Source organism: Mirounga leonina, unplaced genomic scaffold, assembly GCF_011800145.1.
Source record: "Mirounga leonina isolate KUSES-001 unplaced genomic scaffold, KU_Mleo_1.0 Mir_91, whole genome shotgun sequence".
In the NCBI taxonomy this organism is placed as follows: Eukaryota; Metazoa; Chordata; class Mammalia; order Carnivora; family Phocidae; genus Mirounga; species Mirounga leonina.
Window position 1 is genome coordinate 45,633,856 of NW_023270839.1, and position 21,152 is coordinate 45,655,007.

The 21,152-nt window shown below is 35.2% G+C and overlaps 1 protein-coding gene across 10 annotated transcripts in view; it reads right to left on the reverse strand.

Moving 5' to 3' along the window:
* The window catches only part of MYO9A (myosin IXA), a 272,310-nt gene that overhangs the window by 144,283 nt on the left and 106,875 nt on the right, over positions 1-21,152 (reverse strand). For 9 of the 10 annotated variants that reach the window (XM_034993654.1, XM_034993659.1, XM_034993658.1 and 6 more), the window contains 3 exons: positions 18,077-18,218; positions 11,955-12,150; positions 1,959-2,078 (listed from right to left, as the gene is read on the reverse strand). In XM_034993654.1, coding sequence (XP_034849545.1) covers positions 1,959-2,078; positions 11,955-12,150; positions 18,077-18,218 — 458 coding nt within the window. The remainder of the gene's footprint in view (positions 1-1,958; positions 2,079-11,954; positions 12,151-18,076; positions 18,219-21,152) is intronic. The other variant, XM_034993660.1, reaches the window with a different exon arrangement.

Sequence of the window (21,152 nt, forward strand, 5' to 3'; positions counted from 1 at the left end):
CCTCAACTTTGTTCTCTGATACCTCAAGTCAGTATGGTTGTAGTCTGCTGTCTCTGGGGCTATGAGAGTTGGGGAGCACCTTGTTTAAAAAGCCACAGATTCACAATTCTTATCCACTACTTAACTTACTTCAAAGAATAAACTCTCCTCTGGTTTCTGCTTCTTTTTGGTCTTTCAGTGTTTTTTTGTGTTGTGTGTGGTTTTTTTTGTGTTTTTTGCTTTGTCTTTTTCCAGTGCTTTCAAATCATTTTGTTATTTTTAAATTTTCTCCAGGTTTTATCATTGTTACCTGCGGAAGGGTTCATTCACCTTGCCAATTATTCATTACCTAAAGCTGGTAGTCCCCTGTTTTTTAAAAAACTGTCTCCTAGACTTGAATTTGTAATTTTATATATTATAAAATTCTAATTACTGGTAGTACTATAATAGAAAATGGAATAAACTACCTAAGATAATGGAAAAGCTCCAACTTCCATAAATTTGCATGTAAATATAAATATATAATTTCCTCATGCAGCCTGTGCTGTACGTGGTGGTGCCCTCCTATTCTGAACCCATATCTACACTAAGCTGGAATGCACTGAGGGTCATGAAAATCAACAAAACAAACTACTTGCAACTATTTAAAAATTCAAAACAATTAATTTAAACTCCCAAAAAAGATTTGTAGGCTGTTTTAAATAATGTCCCATGGATTAAAAGATTTAGAAAAGGAAGATAGGTAATTGAAATGAAGACTTATTGTATACCTTTTAGAAACAACAGTAATAATTAATAGTAACACTTAAGGATAGTCTTTTTAAAATGAAATACTTACCGTTGTTCTTTCTAAAATGAGAAAACATTTTTAATAGTATTTTTCAAAATGCATTACACATTTTCTTATACCAAAACAGCCAAAGAAGAACTGAAGAACCCACAACATTGCTTTTAGAAATTCTACTTACATTCTCCTTTCACTGATAACTGGATTCTAAAATTTCATGGAATTTCAATCACAAACTGAAATTAATAAAGTAAATCTGTGGTGATTTGTAAAAAGCTCAGAATATATAAGTAATTTAAGTCCATTATATGCAAATTGCTGAGTTAGGCTTTGAGTATTCTACAGGATCTCTTTATTCTCACTATAGCAATAGCCAAATAACTATAATCCCACAATAGGCAAAAGAATCCATTTTCATTCAGAATGAGTATAACAAATAGAAAGGAGGAAATGGAGACCAAGGGCATCTTTTCACACCAATTTTATAAAAAAAATAAAAAAATAAAAAAAGAATATCCACCATGATTCTCATTCTTCCTTAAGCCAAAACATTAATGTGGTGGCTTTGCTCTAAACCAGACACAGAAAGGTCTGATAGAAATGCAATCAAACAAAATGGATTAAATAATGATACACAAAAGCAACACTGCTGATGCTGAAATTCAAGCATAAGCAAGCATAAAAATCAGCCAAAACAGAAAGGGGCAGAGGAAACTTTTGGCAGTATTGGGTATGGTAATTAACTAGATTGTGCTAATGATTCACAAGTGCATATATATGTCAAAACTTACCAAACTCTATGCTTTTGCATGCAATTTTACCTCAATTAGGTTTCAATAAAGCTTTTTTTAAAAATCAGCAGGAAAAAACATCATTACTCATTTTCAACCATCATTCAGCTACTTTAAAGACAAAACTGAAAACCAATTCAGATTCTAAAACCAAGTATAATTAACAACTCAAGGATCACAGGTAAATAGTCATCCAGATTCAAAGAAGAAGTATATCAACTTTTTCAAAAGAAAGAAGAAATAAAGTCTCAATCAATGGAAGTATCCTGAGACTGGTCAAAGGATTATGGAGGTCACACTGCCTATGCAATTTATGTCCCACCCTGGTGCAGAATGCTCCTGGTTTCCATTTCCAAACAGATATGTGATGACACAGAGTTTATCAGGATTTGAAGCCTTACTGTACTTCTCTTCCTTGCACCTCTGCAGAATCTCTAAGCTCCTCTGGTGGACTGGGTGTTGGAGAAAGCTAAAACTATCCATACTTTTCAAAATTGCACATGGCGCTGTATCATCATGTCCTTAGGAAGCAAAAGAAAAACAAAAAATGGAGAAAAGAAAAAGATATTATATAAGCCCAAACAAACAGAGAATCAAGACAATGCTGCCAACTATCTTAAGAATATATAAAAATATATCAAGTAATATGGGTTAAATGTGAATAAATTTTCTAAACTGATGTGAGGAAATTACACAAAAATAAAAGGAAAATATAAAGGTCTTTTTTTAGATATTCCAAGTATCCCTTTCAGTACGGAAAGTGCTGAGTTAATATTATACTAAAAAATTCTAATTTAAAATATATGGGAAATTTCAAAACAATTTGTATGTTTATTTTTTTTTAACAGACCCATTTTTATCAGGTCTGAAAAATAATTAGCATATAGTTGGCAACAATGCAAGGAACAATGATGGAACCCCAAAGAGAAATATACCCAAAACAATTTGCCAAAAGTTAAATAATTCCTTCACAAATCTTGCAATTAGCCACACTTGTAGGAATTCCAACAAGTGTGTCAATGTTTAAAGAGCAGGAAGAAAAGCACCATAGAGCAGGAAAACCCAGCAGCACTTTGGTATTTATAAATCTGAAAAGAAAGTTGGAAAATGTACCTCACCACCACTTAGTCAAGTGAGACAGAATCAACTACTTGTTGGAAAGGGAAGAGAGCATGTTCAAGTAAGGACCAAAGCCCCAAATTAGTGTTAGTGAAACAGTGAGTCACTCTAACAATAAAGGGGGTTGGGGGGAGGTCAGTACCATTAATATTAGCAACAGATGGATTTAAAAGAGAATAGGCATCTCCAGGTTGGGGTGGGGGAGGGTGTTGACTATCATTTACTCAAAGAACATCTCTAGAGTTAGGACATTTAGTTCAAATTGGTGTAGGTTTGCCTTTTAAAAAACAAAAGGGAACAGTTTAACAATAGACAGAGACAAAGTAAGCAACACAATGAATAAAGTTTCATTAGTGCATATTTACTGTATAATTAGGAATGAGATACTATCCATGAACAGTTCTCAATGCAGAATCATTTAAAAAGTTAAATAGAGGGAGAGTAGTTCAAAGAGGTTTGCAAAGCAGGGTTTAGTCTAACTATAATTCCTTAAACTAGATTACTGGATCCAGAGAGCAAGCATCCACATTTTATCTAGGAGATGGAATCTTACATCAGATAATAATATACTTAGATTTGAAAATTATTTTCATATCGAATAATGAAAAAGTAAACTAATAAAACACTATCTCATTCATCCAATGTGGAGAGCCCATAGCTGCAAATGTTCAATGTTTCAAAAAGAGACAAATATCAAGTTACCCATCATTTCTTAGTTGAAGAATACCTCAGTAAAAATATTCTATGTCCATTATCAATAATCCTCCCCACCACTTTTGATAGGCTGCTTGAAGAAAGAACGCTTAGGCTCAGACTAGCCTATATACTTGGTTAGTTGGTGGTGCTGGAAGGTAGATATCAGTTGAGGGGGACCATTTGAGGGGGGAAAAAAAATGCCTGTAAAGTTCTGTTTCTACTCTAACCAAACTGTAATTTTATCTGCCAGTCAGAAATAATTTTAAGGAGATTATGGTATTAAAGTGTTTTATGTAAAAGTTCAGGATATTAAATATACTAAATTAGTAAGCAGTTTGAAGAAACCACTTGACATTACTACAGCCACTGCACTCTTTTATCTAATAAATTGTGGCAATGACGTTTGGATATGGGTAATTTTGTATTTGTGACTGTTTTATGTCTCACCATCACATCTATCTTATTTTTTTTAACTTCTCTCATTCTGCTTTGTACACCTTCTTTTAACTCTTTATTATTTTAGACTAAAATACTATTTCCAAACCTTAAATTGATCTTCCTCTCATTTGCTTAACAATGCCCTGTTAAGGTGGTTAGGTTTCCTAGGATGGTTTATAAGTACATTTTCAGGGACAGTTATTGTCTAAGGAGTCTCATAAACTCTTAAAACATGTTTATTTAGTGTTGGTTTATGCTAGTCCCTGGTCTAGTTTTGTTAATTTCTTTTTTTTTTTAAAGATTTTATTTATTTGAGAGAGAGAGAATGAGAGACAGAGAGCATGAGAGGGAGGAGGGTCAGAGGGAGAAGCAGACTCCCCGCCGAGCAGGGGGCCCGATGCGGGACTCGATCCCGGGACTCCAGGATCATGACCTGAGCCGAAGGCAGTCGCTTAACCAACTGAGCCACCCAGGTGCCCTAGTTTTGTTAATTTCTTACCTTGAGATTATGCACCAAAATACAACGTAAGTTCAGACCCCATATGTATGCATGGTAAACATATAGGGCACTGATTTTTTTAAAGGTAGCTTAAGAAAAACCTTATCTAAGGCCTAACACAGATTGCTAAGGTCCTTCTTATTTCTCTGTTCAAGGCCAACGGACAGAATTTTTCAATCATCTTTTCAGTGACAGAAAAGTCCAAGCTCTTTGAAGATACTACACCACATAACGGAACTCAATCCTAGTTGATCATTCAAACTCGAAGCCATGTCTCTGATCCTAAAGCAGCTTCTGTAATGCCAGCTTCCAGGCCTCATGGCCATTAAAGGTATATCTCAAACACAATAACCCACCAATCTCAAGTATAAATTTGATGAGCTTAAAAAATATTTACATCCATCCAATCCTCAATCAAGATATAGAACATTTCCATTATCTCAGCAAGTTATTTCATCCCCTTCCTATCAATACCACCCTTGCCTTTGCAGAAGCAATCAAGTTATGATTTCTATCACTATATATTATTTTGCCTGTTCTTAAACTAAATGAAAGCATGCACTATATGTATCCTTTCATGTCTGGCTTTTTTGCTCAATATTTTTTTGTGACTCATTATGATACTCATTACGAGAATCAGTAATTTGTTCTTTTTTACTGCAGAATAATGTTACTTGGTAGGAATGTATCACAACTTGGTTATCTTTTCTTCCACTGATAGATTTTTGGGTGTTTCCAACTGGGGGCTATTAAGAATAAAGACACTATGAACATTCTTTTTTTGTGTTTTGTGTATAATAGTTCTGTTGAAATATAAACCACATACTATACAATTCACCTAATTAAAGTATACAATTCAATGGTTTTTGAACCATCACCACAATCAATTTTAGAATACCTTCAATATACCCAAAAAAACCCCCATCCTTTTTAATTATCCTTTCCCTCATCTCCCAGCTTGCCTACTCCAGCCCTAGGCAAAAACTAATCTACATTCTACCTCTACAGATTTGCCTATTCTAGACATTTCATAAATGCAATCATACATTTGTTATTTGTGATACATGCTTAATGTGGCCTTTTGTGCCTGATTTCTTTCAGTTAACAAAATGCTTTCAAGGTTCATCCATGTTGTAGCATGTACTAATATTTCATTCCTTTATACGGCAAAATTACATTCCACTGTATGAGTATACCACATTTTGCTTATCCATCCAATAGCTGAGGGACATTTAGGTTGGGGGTTATTGGTTTGTGGTTTTCATTTTTGTGATGTCTTGGCTGGTATCCAGGTAATATAGGCCTCACAGAATGAGAATTAAAGTATTCCCTTATCTTATTCTTTGGAAGAGTTTATAAAGTTTGCATTTTAATTCTTCTTTAAGTTTTTGATAGGATTCATCCGTGAATTCACTGTTCCTTGGCTTTGCTTTGTGGAAGCTTTTTTTTGTTACTAATTCAGTCTCTTTTGTTATAGGCCTATTCACATTTTCTATTTCTTCTGGAGTCACTGTTGGTTGTTTGCATCTTTCTAGGAATTTGTCCATTTCAACTAGCTTCTAATTTGTTGCCATAAAAGTATTATAATCCTTTTTATTTCAATCAGATCAGTAGCAACATCCCCCATTCATTCCAAAAACTAGTAATTTGAGTCTTCTCCTTTTCTTGATCAGTCTACCTCAAGGTTTATCAATTTCATTTATCTTTTCAAAGAACCTACCTTTGGTTTTATTTGTTTTCTTTATTGACTTCTATTCTCTATTTCAGATCCACTCTTTACTATATCCTTCCTATTCCTTGCTTTGGGTTTATTTTGCTCTTTTTTTTTTTTTTTTTCTTAAAGTCTTAGGGTAATGCATTAGGTTATTGATTTGAGATCTTTCTTCTTTTTTAATAGAGCTATTTGAAGCTATAAATTTCCCTCTAAGCATTGTTTCAGCTGCATCCCATTAAGTTTTGGTCAGTATATTTTCTTTTTTTTTTTAAGATTTTATTTATTTATTCATGAGAGACAGAGAGAGAGAGAGAGAGAAGCAGAGGGAGAAACAGGCTCCCAAGGAGCAGGGAGCCCGATGCGGGACTCAATCCCAGGACCCTGGGATCATGACCTGAGCCGAAGGCAGACGCTTAACCATCTGAGCCACCCAGGCGCCCAAGTTTTGGTCAGTATATTTTCTTCCATTCATCTCAAAACTGTTTTCTAATATCCCTTGTGATTTCTTCTTTGATCCACTGGTAATTAAGAAGTGTGCTGTTGAGGGGCGCCTGGGTGGCTCAGTCGGTAAGCGACTGCCTTCAGCTCAGGTCATGATCTCAGAGTCCTGGGATGGAGCCCCGCATCGGGCTCCCTGCTCTGCAGGAAGCCTGCTTCTCCCTCTCCAACTCCCCCTGCTTGTGTTCCCTCTCGCGGTCTCTCTCTGTCAAATAAATGAAATCTTAAAAAAAAAAAAAAAAGAAGTGTGCTGTTGGGGTACCTGTTGCTCAGTTGGTTAAAGCATCTGCTTTCAGCTCAGGTTATGATCCCAGGGTCCAGGGATAGAGCCCTACGTCAGGCTCCCTGACCCCTCCCCGCTCCCCTTACTTGTGCTCTATCTCTGTGTCAAATTAATAAAATCTTTTTTAAAAAACTGTGTTGTTGAGTTTCCATATATGTCTTATTACGTATTATTTTTGTTCCTCTTTCATTACTTTCTTCTCTTGTATTAAACAGATGTTTTCCAGTATATCTTACTTTTTTGTCATTTACGTTACCATATTTTTAGTTATTTCCTTAACAAATGCCAAGGGAATTATAATTTGCATCTTATTACAATCAAGTCTGGATTTAAAATTACTTAATTCCAACAGTATATAAAAATGTTTCTCTTATATAGCTCCATTCTCTTCCTCTTCCTTTATGCTATTACTGTCATACAAATTACACCCTTAAAATGTCATGCCCATCAACAGAGATTTATAATTATTGCTTTGTATGGTTGTCTTTTAAATCAGATTGGAGAAAAAAAGTTACAAATGTAAAAAAAATATATTCATACTATACTTTATACTTAATTCTATAGTTGCCTTTAATGGCGCTCTTTATTATTTCATGTGCTTTCAAGTGACTATCTAGCTTCCTTTCATTTCAGCCAGAAGAACTCACTGAAGTATTTCTTCTGGGGCAGATCTGATAGTAATACTAGCTCAGGATTTGTTTATCCACAAACGTCTTAATTTCACCATCACTCTGAAGAGCAGTTTTGCTGAATACAGAATTATTTATTTATTTTAATTTAAATTCAATTAATTAACATAGAGTATTAGTTTCAGAGGTGGAGTTCAGTGATTCATCAGTCTTATATAATACCCAGTTCTCATTACATCACGTGCCTTCCTTAATGTCCATCACCCAGTTACCCAATCACCCCACCCACCTCCCCTCTAGCAACCTCAGTTTGTTTCCTATGATCTCTTCTGGTTTGTCTCCCTCTCTGATTTTGTCTTGTTTTATTTTTCCCTCCCTTCCCCTATGATCCTCTGTTTTGTTTCTTAAATTCCACATATGAGATCAAATGATAATTGTCTTTCTCTGATTGACTTATTTCGCTTAGACTAATACCCTTTAGTTCATCCACATCGTTGCAAATGGCAAGATTTCAATTTTTCTGATGGCTGAGTAGTATTCCATTGTGTATATATACCACATCTTTATCCATTCATCTGTCAATGGACATCTGGGCTCTTTCCATAATTTGGTGATTGTGGACATTGCTGCTATAAACACTGGAGTGCAGGTGCCCCTTCAGATCACTACATTTGTATCTTTGGGCTAAATACCTCATAGTGCAATTGCTGGGTCATAGGATAACTCTATTTTCAACTATTTGAGAAACCTCCATATTGTTTTCCAGAGTGGGTGCACCAGCTTGCATTCCCACCAACAGTGTAAGAGGGTTCCCCTTTCTCCATATCCTTGCCAACATCTGTCATTTCCTGACTTGTTAATTTCAGCCATTATGACTGGTGTGAGGTGGTATCTCATTGATGTTTTGATTTGTGAATACAGAATTCTTGATTGACTTTCTTTTTTCTTCCAGCACTTTGAATATGTCAAGTAGTGCCCTTTAGCCTCAATGGTTCCTGATGATGAATCAACTGTCAATCTTGCTCAGGACACTTTGTACATGACTCACCTCTCTCCTGATGTTTTCAATATTTTCTATCTCAGGACAATTTAATTATGATGTATCTAAGTTTGGATCCCTTGTACGTTGTTGAACTTCTTGGGTATATAGTCTTCTCATCAAAGAGTTTTTGGCCATTATTTCTTGAAATATTCTTACTACCCCTTTCTCTGTCCTTCTAAACTGCCAGAAATTGGGGTACTTTATTGTGTCCCACAGGTCTAAATGCTCTGTTCATTCTTATTCATTATTTTTTCTTTCTGTTCCTTAGAATGGATAATCTCAACTGATCTGTAGTCAAGTTCACTGATTCTGGCCTCTGCCTATTCAAATCTGTTGCTGAACTCTTCTAGTGAATTTCTCATGCATATATAAATTAATATTCTGTATTTGGTGAGACATTGTTCTCATACTTTCCTTTAGTTCTTCAGATATGGTTGTCTTTGGACATATTTAAAATAGCTTAAGGACTTTAATAAATTCAAGGTCTGGCTCTCCTCAGCAATACTTTCTACTGATTCCTTTTTTCACATACACAGGTCATATTTTTTTTTGCATGTTTCATAATTTTGTGTAGAACACCAGATATTTTAAATAATTTAACATGGCAACTCTCAAAATCAGATTCTCCCTTCTTCCCAGGATTTGCTGTTTCACATAATTATTGCTACTGTTCAGGACTTTCCTGAATTAATTCTGTAAAGCCTGTTTGCTGACCAGACAAATCATTACTATTTCTCATTCTACATCCCAGCCAGGCCAATATGTAGCTTCACTCACACTGCCTAATTATATAATTCCACTAAGAACACTGCATGGTTTCCTGATCACCATAATACGCAATTATAACAAATTTATTCTTGGGGTGCCTGGGTGGCTCAGTCGTTAAGCGTCTGCCTTCAGCTCAGGTCATGATCCCAGGGTCCTGGGATCGAGCCCTGCATCGGGCTCTCTGCTCTGCCGGGAGCCTGCTTCTCCCTCTCCCTCTCCCACTCCCCATGCTTGTGTTCCCTCTCTCTCTGTATCTCTGTCAAATAAATAAATAAAATCTTTAAAAAAAAAAAAAAAGCAAATTTATTCTTAAATAAATTGAATTTTTATTTAAAAGCCTTAAATGGCATTGTGTCCCTCAATCTTGAAGTCTATAAAAAAACAGTCAAATAGATTTTAATTTAATATTATTTGTGCTTGGATGGCTTGATGAAGAAAAAGAATGTCAGGGAAGTCCATAAGAAAATCCAGTATTTTTTAGTTTACTGTGAGGGTATTTATTAGCAATTTAGCTAAGAGACACTAAAATTTTTTTATAAAGATACTCTCAAAGGAAGTGAAGATATATTGTACATCTGTAGTCTACACCTTCTTTCTTCCCTAAAGTATTATCTTTGAACTCTTATTCTCATTCAAAATCTGAACTTGATTACCTTCTGCCTTCCATATATCCCACTTCTACTTAAATAATTTCTAATTCCTATAGTTCATTTTCATTTTGTCTTCATACTATTTATGGTCATTTTAAAAGTTCTGAATCTACTATTTATCCATTTTCAGTTACTCTGTTAGTTTTTATTTTACAATGCTACAATGTTCTAATTTTATGGCACCCTTTTATCCTAAATCCATACAGAAAGAGCAAAAATGCTAAATACTGGCACTGACAGTAATATACTGCCATACAATTATTTCCTGTAACGAATCTGCTCAGTGCCTCAAAATACAAATCAACTACAGTTTTTCTTTTTCTTGATAAAAAGTAAAATTTAAAAAGTTTATCCACTGAGACTTCTGGGTTGTTGGTAATATTCTACTTCTTAATCTACGTGGTAGTTTCATGGTGTTTTCACTTTGTGATAATTAACTGAGCTATACATTTTGGGGGGCACACTTTTCTGTATGCATGTTATATCCCAAAATAAGAGTATTCAAAAAGTTTATTATATGGATCCTCTGTGCTGGCCAGAAAGAAAAAATTAGATTACAAAACAAGAAGAATCTAGAAATGATCAAAGTAGAAATGATACAGTACCATTTTGTTGATCATTAATAATATTGTGTATCTTTGTACCAATTGATGATAATAAACACACAAACAGCTTTCACAAATAATATTTTAAATGCCAAAGGAATACAAAAACAATGTGAATGATCTTTACAGAAAGCAGTATTTTCAATAGTAAATACAAGAAAAGTTTCTTCTCAGAGTCAGTTACATCTTAGCAGGATACTTATCAATTTTTAAAATTTTCAAAATTGGTAAATCCATTGTAATAAGTAATAATGTATCTTAAATTAAAAGAAAAAACTTTTCCTTAAAGCCTCTTAGAAATAATTTTGTAAAAGGTAAAGCAGGTTTAAGATATTCCTTTTATTTTCCAAAAAACTATATTTCTCCCTATCTACAAAGGCCAGTTTGTACATATTATAATCTGAAAAACAGAAGCTAAGTTCAATTAGCTTTTCCCTCTCATTTTAGAAATACAATCTCCCAAATACATGTATTCATTTGAAATATGTAAAAGCTGAACTTAAAAGTTTTACTGCTAGTGCACATGCCGAAACGCCATATAAGTAAATCTGGGAGTCCTGAAAGTACAGATGTGTCCTAGCGTACTTCTACTGAAGCTTCTCTAGGCAGAACACTTTATTTTAAATGGCTACATATATATTAGTAAATCCTCACTATGCAGCAATGGTCTATCTCAGGCCAGAGCTACAGGAAGCAACAGTGCGGTTTCCATTAGGTACCAAGTGCTTATGAAGATAAGATGCCTTCCCACAGATTGTGAACTACGGTATTTCATGATTTAAGGGGAAGAGACACAAAAAAAGTATCCTGCTCCATTTGTTTCTAAATTTCAAAGTAAAATCCAATGAACTGAATTAAGGGGAGGAAGAAAAAATTAACATTCACAAACAGATACATGTATTATTACCTGGCTTTACCCCACAATTTTGAATTTTGAAGAAAAACTGCTAATAGTCACAAAATCAGTCAAGAGAAGAAATGCCACTTGACTGATTACTGAAGTCAGGTTATCTCCACTAGACTGCCGCACCTCCCATCCCAATTTTTCTATCTCCTGATTTATGCTTCCAGATTAATTATATTTCATCTGCATAAAAACTATTGCATAAGAAGAAAATAAAGAAAGGTATCAATGTTTAATTCTATAAGTAAATGGTAAAGTATCATTTTGTTTAAAAATTTTACCAATGTCTTACTGTCTATTAAATATCAGGTGCTTTACATACATTACTCCTCTCATTATTTATTAATAAAAATGTACCAACACATATATATACACAAACACCATATATTCATTTAACTCAATCATATAAAGTACACTGGAACTAATCAGATCTGAAAATGATGTTAGGATATGGTAAGAAAACAGAAGAGAACAAAATTATGTCTCTACTCCTTAAGAGAGGTAAAAAACTAAAAGATGAAGTATGGTAGAATACTAATATCTACTGCTTACCAGTTTTTCTCTGAATGTGTCTTTTCCCAGCTTCCCTGAAAGCAACCATGGCTCTGAAAAAAGCTCTGAGAACTGCCCATCGGAAAACAGCTACGGGATCAATTCCAATCATCCCAGAGATAAATGCATTCTTGCTACTTCTTAGAAGAGCTACAATGTCAGGGCGCATGTGATCTGTATTTTTTTCCCGGAAATCCTACATGAAAAAAGTACCAGTGTTATTTTTGAAAAAATTATTGAACCAAGAAGATAATGGGTGACATGTTTGAAAAGTGGCTTAACAAGGACTATAGAAGTGATTTCTGTTCTAGGTAGCTAACTGGACCAGATACCTTTTATAAAGTCCCAGCCAACCCTAAAACTATTGAATTCTGTAATACATTTAAATGGCAGTGAATATTCCACAATTTTATTGCAACTTGTTAAACAGAGAGCCTCTCTGAAGGGGTATCACATAAAATGACCAGACATGAGAAGACAAAGAACAGCGTTCCAAACAAAGAGAACACAACACCTACTACCTATAGGTGGTAGGACAAGTTAGGAGACAAGCAGTAAGAGCAGGGGCTGGAACATTCTGGGCAAGGGTGAGAGTGGTGGAAGATTTGGCAAATAAATAGGCTATGCAAGCCTGAGTTAGGAGTTTGTAGATTTTATTCAAGTATAAAGGAAAGCCAATGGAAGCTAAATGATGTTTTATAAATACCATGGATGCCGCAGAGGGAATGAATTTATTGAAAGAATGGAAAAAGGGAGACCAACTATTGCAATATTCCAAATAAAAGGTGAAGGTGACCTAGATTACATTGGTGGTAACAGCATAAAGGGAAAATAATTATTGTATTTGGGATACGTTTTGGAAGTAAGGCAAAGAATTTGCTGGTGTATTAGAGCATGGTGAGAAAATGAGGGAATAAGGTTAACACCTATATTTTGGGTTTAAGGAACTAGGTAGAAGTGCCATATTGATATAGAGAAGTCTAGAGAAAAGAGAAGGTTTACAGATAGGAAATGAGATCAAGAGATCAGTTTTGTGCAAGTGAAGTCTGAGATGGTGAGGATATCGACAGTAGCAAGCAACATTTATTGAAAGGTTAATATGCGTGTGGCACTCTTCTAAGCATTTTACATGTGTTATCTCATTTAAACTCATTTCAACCACCTAATAATTGCTTGAGACAGATATTATTATCATTATTCCTATTTTACACTTGAAGAAACTCAGTCACAGAGAGATTAACTATCTTGGCCCCTATCACACAGTAAGTAGAACAGGGGTTCAAAGACAGCCACTCATTACCACTATACTATATCTGCATACAGACAGCAAGTAGGCAGATGAATATATGTGCCTATGAGTCCTACAGAGACTTCAGAAAATATATGTATTACCTAAGGACTATAAATAGGCAGTACAAACCACCTGCCAATGGGGGATGGAGGGGATATAACAGAAGAAAATGGGTTAAAATATCCCACAGAACGAGAAGGAGAACAAAAAGTTCACATTTGTGGAAGAAGGTTCCAGACTGGTATGTATAGTCTTGGCATTAGGCTGTAACCAAACCCAGATAAAAGGATTAAAACTTGGTAAGTAAATCACTCAGAGTTGGTGCAACTTCACAGAACAGCTCTAACTCAGAATTCTATGAGGAGCATGCCTAGTATGATGTTTTCCAGAAGGCAGTTTGGAGTCCTTTAGGGGTTTCCTTTCCTACTCTTTGTTCTCCTAAGAACAGGGGAAAAGGAGAAACAAGCCAGAAATCTTGGTCCTTGGCTTGTCCCTAAACACCCTTTGAGCAAAAGTATGTATTATAAAAGTTAATAAAACTGATTAAAAATTTTCAAATCCAAATCACCACCACCACCATCAGCAGCTAATACCTACCAAGGGCAAACAAGATGTCAGGCACGAAGTTAAGCACTATACATAACTTATTCAATTCTAACAATTACTTAATAAAGCAGAGTAATTACAAACCATACTTTAGATAAGTAAACAGAAAGATAAAGAAGCTTGACAAAGGGCAAACATAATAAGTACTACAGGAACTGAAACATGTGTCTGTTCTACACTGAAGACCAGCGCATCCTATTAACAACTATACTGTACAAAGTAAAATTCTAGAATTCTTTCCCATGATGAGTGTCAAATGTTGATGGAAACCTTTATTTTCCAAATGTAATGATCTCATCTGTCTTCATAGTTCCATATTTCTAAGTACATTTCATAAACTAATTCTATCATTCTTATTGAAAATTTTCTCTTAGTTTCTATTAACAATACATTTTGTGATTTACTACTTACCCTATTGCTGGTTCCATATTTGAAATTCTTAGGGTTTGCTCTTACGTACTCTTACAATTTTCACTCAATCATCTAACATCAGGTGATCGCTACCATAGTAATGGCTTTAAACACTATCTATATGATGAGGCCCAATCTATATTTCCAGCTCAGACCTTTCTTGTTATGTCTGAGATCCATTTATACATCTTAAAGGTATCTCAAACTTGAAAAAGAATGCGTAAGACTAGTATTACTTAAATGTTTGGAAGCATTTGCCAGTGAAACCATATAGGTGTGGAATTTCCTCTGAGGGGAAATTTAAACTGCTGATTCAAATTATTTAACAGAAATAGGAGTCTCAGGTTTTCCTATATTTCTGGTGTCAGTTTTGATGTGTGTTTTTCATGGAATTCTCCATTTTATCTATGTTGTCAAATTTACTGGCAAATATGTTCAGACCCTTTTTAATATCTGCTGAGTATGTAGTTTTCTTTTCTGATATCTGTATTTTTAAAATCTTTTTTCTATTATAGATTATTTTCTATTACCTTTTATTATCTTCTGTTATCTTTTCAAGGAACCAATTTTTGACTTTGTTAATTTCTCTATTGCATGTCTGCTTTCTACTGCATTAATTTCTAGTCTTCCTTTATTATTTCCCTCTAATTTGGGTGGGGGGGTTAATCTGCTGTTGTTTCAGTTTCTTGAAATGGAAGCTTAGATAATTACTTTCAACGATTTTTCCTAATATATGGATTTAAAATTATAAATTATTGCTTTAAATGCATCCTACCAATTGCTACAGATTCTGCAAATTTTAATATGTTGTATTTTCATTAATGCTCAGTTTAAAATTAGCATTGTAGGGGCACCTAGGTGACTCAGTCGGTTAAGCGTCTGCCTTCGGCTCAGGTCATGATCCCAGCGTCCTGGGATCAAGCCCCTCGTTAGGCTCCCTGCCCAGTGGGGAGTCTGCTTCTCCCTCTCCTCCCTGCTGGTGCTCACTTTTGTTATCTCTGTCTCTCTCTCTCTCTCTCAAATAAATAAATAAAATCTTTAAATATAAAAAAATAAATAGTAAAATTAGCATTGTAATTGTGATTTCTTTTTTGACTCATGGGTTACATAGAAGAATTGTGTTTAAACACTTAAAGACTGTCTAGCTATCCTTATGATATGCCAAGTAGGTCAGTTTTTAATAATCCTATTCAATTTTTTAGTTTTTACTGATTTTGTGTCTTATTCTGTTAGTTACTAAGAGATATGTATTAAAAGCTACAACTAGATGGATTTTTCTAGTTCATTTTTGTCCTCCCTTTGGGCTTTATATATTGAATCAAATCATTAAGTACATACAACTTTTGATGCTTGTGTCTTCCTATCAAACTGGCCCCTTTTATTGGTATGAAATGTGCCTCTTTATCTTTAGTAATACTTCTTGCCTTAAAGTCTACCTGTCTGATAATAATTTCTTTTAGTTAGGGTTTGGGTGGTATACATTTTTCCATCTTTTTACTTTCTATATACATTTTTTCTATATATATATTTTTTCCATTAATTTACTTTCAACCTATCTAAGGATGATTAATCACAGGCACAAGTGTATATATTGTATGATTCCATTTACCTGAAATATTGTAATAACAAGTAAATTTAAGGACAAAAAATGAGGATAGTGGTTATTACTAAGTGGGAGAGAATGAGCAGGGAAGGGGCATGACAGAAATCTGTACACTTTAGATTTATGCACCTAACTGTATGATTTTACAGCTCGTTTTCTTGTTTTTGTTTTAAACTGCATTTTAAAATCCTTTTTTTAAATTGAGATATAACATGTATAAGGTATACAATGTGTTGATTTGATACATTTATATACTGCAATATGACTACTACTATAGCATTAGCTAATACCTCCATCAGGTCATAGAACTATAATTTCTTTTCTGTGGTAAGAACATCTAAAATCTGGTCTCTTGGGGCGCCTGGGTGGCTCAGTCATTAAGCGTCTGCCTTTGGCTCAGGTCATGATCCCAGGGTCCTGGGATCGAGCCCCACATCGGGCTCCCTGCTCCACGGGAAGCCTGCTTCTCCCTCTCCCACTCCCCTTGCTTGTGTTCCCTCTCTCGCTGTGTCGCTGTCAAATAAATAAAATCTTTAAAAAAATAAAAAATAAAAAATAAAATCTGGTCTCTTAAGAACTTTGAAGACAATGCTATTATCACAATGTTAATTATAATCGTAATGCTGTGCATTAGATCTCCAGAACTTATTCATCTTCTAACTGCAAGTTGGTATCTTTTGCCCAATATCTCAATTCCCCCAGCCCCCAGCCCCTGAGTACCATGATTCCACTCTATTATTCTTAATGTTTGTTCTAAAATCTGTTCCTTCTGTCTTTTCCATCTCGAAATAACACCTCAAATTCACCCATCAGCTAGAGCCAGAAGTCACTTACTTAGCTAGGATCCATCAAATCAGGTTCTACCAATTATACCTCCAAAATATATCTCATAATCATCTACATTTTCTCCATCTCCACTGCCACCCCTGTGGTTCAGTTTACCTTAACATTTCACCTCAAATATTAAAAAAAGCTCCTAATTGATCTCCCAGCTTCCACTCTTCATCCTCTGCTGTTTCTTCTCCTCAAAGTAATCAAAGCAATCTTTTAAAAACACAAATCACAACCTGTTTAAAATCTTTTCATGGTTCCCCAAATCATTTCAATAAAAACCAAACTCATTTAACTTGGTCTAAAAGCCATGAAGAATTAAATTGCTATTCATTCTCTAAATTCGTTTCATTCACTATCTCCCTTGCTTACCATAATCTAGTAACACTGACCTGTTTTCAATTATTTTAACATACTAATTCTTTCCTATCTCATGGCCTGGAATATTCATCATCCCAACTCCTTACCAAGGTGACACTTGCTTCAGGTTAACTCTCAAAATTTAAGTTCTCAGAGAGATATTCATGGATCTCCAAATTCAAAGTCCACTATTTCACTACTTTCTTTCCTAGAACCCATTCATTTATTTATAGCAATATCCCATTTATCCATATTATACACACATGCGCACGTGCTTGTATATACTGAGCCAAGAACATGTCTGCCTGGTTTATCACTAAATCATTCCAAACACCAAGCACAGAGTCTGACACATAGTCTGTATCTAACAGGTACTTCGTGAATAAGTCAATCATTTGCAAATGAATGAGTGATTTTAGTTGTGACTCTCACCTCAAGACCCAAGAGAAAATATATTGCTCCACTATTCTCCACACCATCACTGCCTTGCCTGGGAAATTATCTTAAATGACAGACTTAACACCAAGTGGTTGAAGGGTAACAGGCTCACTAATTACAAAAAAGAAATGGCCACAATTATGAAGATTCCCCTCCACAGGAGTGAAAAGTTTCAATCTATTCATTGGAGTGCAAGCTCACAAATACCTAATGGTGCATAAAGACATGAAGCCTCTGTTAAGCCTCATGGGTGCAGAGAAGAGAAAAATTCAACAAACTACATAATGAAATACTAGGTTCAAGATATACTGATGCTATCTATTCTTCAGATTTAAAAAAAGTATTGGAAGGGACTGATACTGAGTTTATCTATAGGAGGAAACCAACAAAAATATCACATAAAACAGTAATATGTTGCAAGGTAGAATCTGAATGTTAGTAGTATCGTTATAAAATGTCTCCAACTGTTACTGATCAAGAGCCTCCATAAACTACAGAGAAGGCAGTGTGACAGGGATGATAATACATACAGTAAAGAAAACACTTTTACCCTGAAGGCATATTAATGGAAAATTTACTGACCTTTACCCCATATTTTACTTTCCCAGCATAATGCTTTATGATGAAAGCAGGCTCCATCACGGCTGGAAATTCAATGTAAGAATTCTCTTCATGTTGATGCTTAAATTTATCTAGCAATGTTTGATTTGTAGCCTGTGGAAAGCTGAATTAAAAACAAAAAACAAACACACACACACACACAAAAAAGATGCAGCTGTCAATACAGTCTTTTTTTTAAATACATAATTACATTGCCATCTAACACACTTATAGCAAATTACAATGAGTTTTCACTTATATTATCTAATCTGATTTTCTTAACAAGCTAAAAAGTGAGTACAAGAAGGACTGGTGTTTTATAGATAAGAGATCAAAAGTTACGATTTGCCCAAACTCACACTTTGCAAGTAGCAGAACTAAGAAATTAACTCAGGTCTATAAATATTTAGCTCAGGTTGCATTGTGTGCCACTTCTGTAATACCCATAGGATAATAAAACTCAAATGATACATTGTTGGGGCCAAGAACTTCCAAATAGAAAATGATCTCTCAATGTGGACAGGTCTTAAGTCCATAGTCATCTTCTGTTTTCCTATTTCTTCATATACAAATTAAGTAGCAATTTTCTTACCTATACCAGTAACTACATAATTTTATACTATATCTATTATTATCTCAAATATGTCTCAATGGTTTATACTCATTGATGAACATTTCATATCTACTTATTAAGAAATAATTACATGATAGCAAATACAGGAATATCAAAGTTTAGGGGGCACCTAGGTGGCTCAGTTGGTTAAGCGGCTGCCTTCCACTCAGGTCATGATCCCAGGGGCCTGGGATCGAGCCCCTCATCAGGCTCCCTGCTCAGTGGGGAGCCTGCTTCTCCCTCTCCTCCCCACTCATGCTCTGCCACTATCTCTGTCTCTCTCTCAAATAAATAAAATCTTTAAAAATTAATTAATTAATTTCCAACTCTTGGTTTCAGCTTGGGTCATGATCTCGGGGTCCTGGGATTGAGCTCCATGTCAGCTCTGCTCTCAGCACCGTCTGCTTGTCCTTCTCCCTCTTCTCCTCTCTCACTCTCCCTCGATCTCTCTCAAATAATAAATAAATAAAATATATTTTTTTTAAAAGTTCAGAAAAGAAAAAAATCACTAGTGGTTGGGAATAATGGGAAGATTCAAAGAAGATATAGGAGGCAATTATGAGCTAAGTGTTAAAGGTTGGGTAGGAGTTTCATATAGAGGAAATATTATTGACAGAAAAAGGAGAAAGCAAGTATCTTTCAGAAAAGTTTCATTTAATCATAATTGAAATAATGAGAAATAATGTGACGTGAGGTTGCAAAGATGCTGAATACAAAATCTAATGTGTAGAAATGATTCCAAAATTACAACAGAAATAGGTAATTTTGTTATATGTATTAGAATCAGGAAGGAGAATGGCTTTTGGCGTCAGACAGTAATAGTTTAGATTACCAGTTCTGTATGTGACCTACGTCAAGCTTTAAGAACTAGTTTCCAGGGCACCTGGGTGGCTCAGTTGGTTAAGCAACTGCCTTCAGCTCAGGTCATGATCCCGGAGTCCTGGGATCGAGTTCCGCATCGGGCTCCCGGCTCGTCGGGGAGCCTGCTTCTCCCTCTGACCCTATCCTCTCTCATGCTGTTTCTCTCTCTCTCTCTCTCTCTCTCTCTCTCTCTCTCCCCCTCTCTCAAATAAATAAATAAATAAATAATCTTAAAAAAAAAAAAAAAGAACTAGTTTCCATAAATGAGTACAGTGAGGTATCGCAATGTTAACAGAATTAAATAACACTGGTAAAAACATCTAACACTAGCTGGCATCCTATAGGGAAGGCATAAATGTTACCTACTTTCTAACGTTGCCAACACTGCCATTTTCCTATTCATCTAGGCCTGCTTTTGCATTCAAATACTATCCCTTCCTCAAAACACCTTCACCATCCAGCTCTCCCTGTCCATTCCAGAACTCTAAAGCCATTCTAGAATGGACTATAACTCTTGCAATTTGAAACAGAGAGTACAGCGACAGCCTCTACAGTAGTCTCAGTACTCTAATCTTACCTTGTTTCAAGTCACCAAATCAAAATATCAAAATTTTCCTGTAATATTCCTTTAATCTTGTGCCTCCCCTACTCAGTAAAATTTATGGATCACCAAGGCAAAGAGACCAAATCCAAGGTCATAAGCCTAGACACAAACTCAACCTCTGCAAACTTATGCCTCACTACTTCACAGCAGGATGCTTTTGGATACTCATCTCATTGTCTCTAAGTAATCCTCTGAGTAATCAAAAAGCTTGTGATTTATTTTTCTCTTACTCTCAAATGGAGAAAATAAATTTTCAAAGGAAGACATATATGAGAACAGTTTTTATTCCAAACAAGGAAAGATGGAAAGAAAAGCTCTCCATATGAGAAAAACTATCCACACTTGTGGATACACACTGCAACATCAAGTAAAAGAGCTTGGAACAAAGGCAAATCAGACATTATTGTGCATTTCAAAGCTCTTCCATCTAGTGTTCCCCAAAGGCTATCTGCCAGGAAGCCTTAGATTAGTGTTTCCATGCTTCTTTCTGTGTTTCTTTAACTCTCAAAAATACCAATACCTAGACCCCATTCCTGTGATTTTACTGAAGTGATGCTAGGGTCATGATGACCAGTACTATTTCCAAGTACTCCAGGTAATTCTTATGAGCAGGCAAGAATGACAAAATGCTGTCCTAAATGAATGCTCTGATCTTAATTTCATTTGTTAAAAGAAGACTGGGGTGGAAGTCAAAGATTCTGCATTTCTAACAAGCGTCAAGGGGCTGCCAGTCCTGCTGTCAACAGATCATACTTTGAATACCAAAGGAAAGACTGGTAACACTCCTAACATCCTGCTCACACCTAACTTTGCTTATTCTACTCCTTCTTTCTAAATTTCATGCTGCATCCTTTACAGTCAAGCTTAAATAACTTGCCCGAGGTCAAACAGCCAAGAGATAACAGAGAAAAGATTAAACAAGACTTCTGACCCATGCATCTAAAGCACTATAAACAACACTGAATGAGGTAGGAACACCG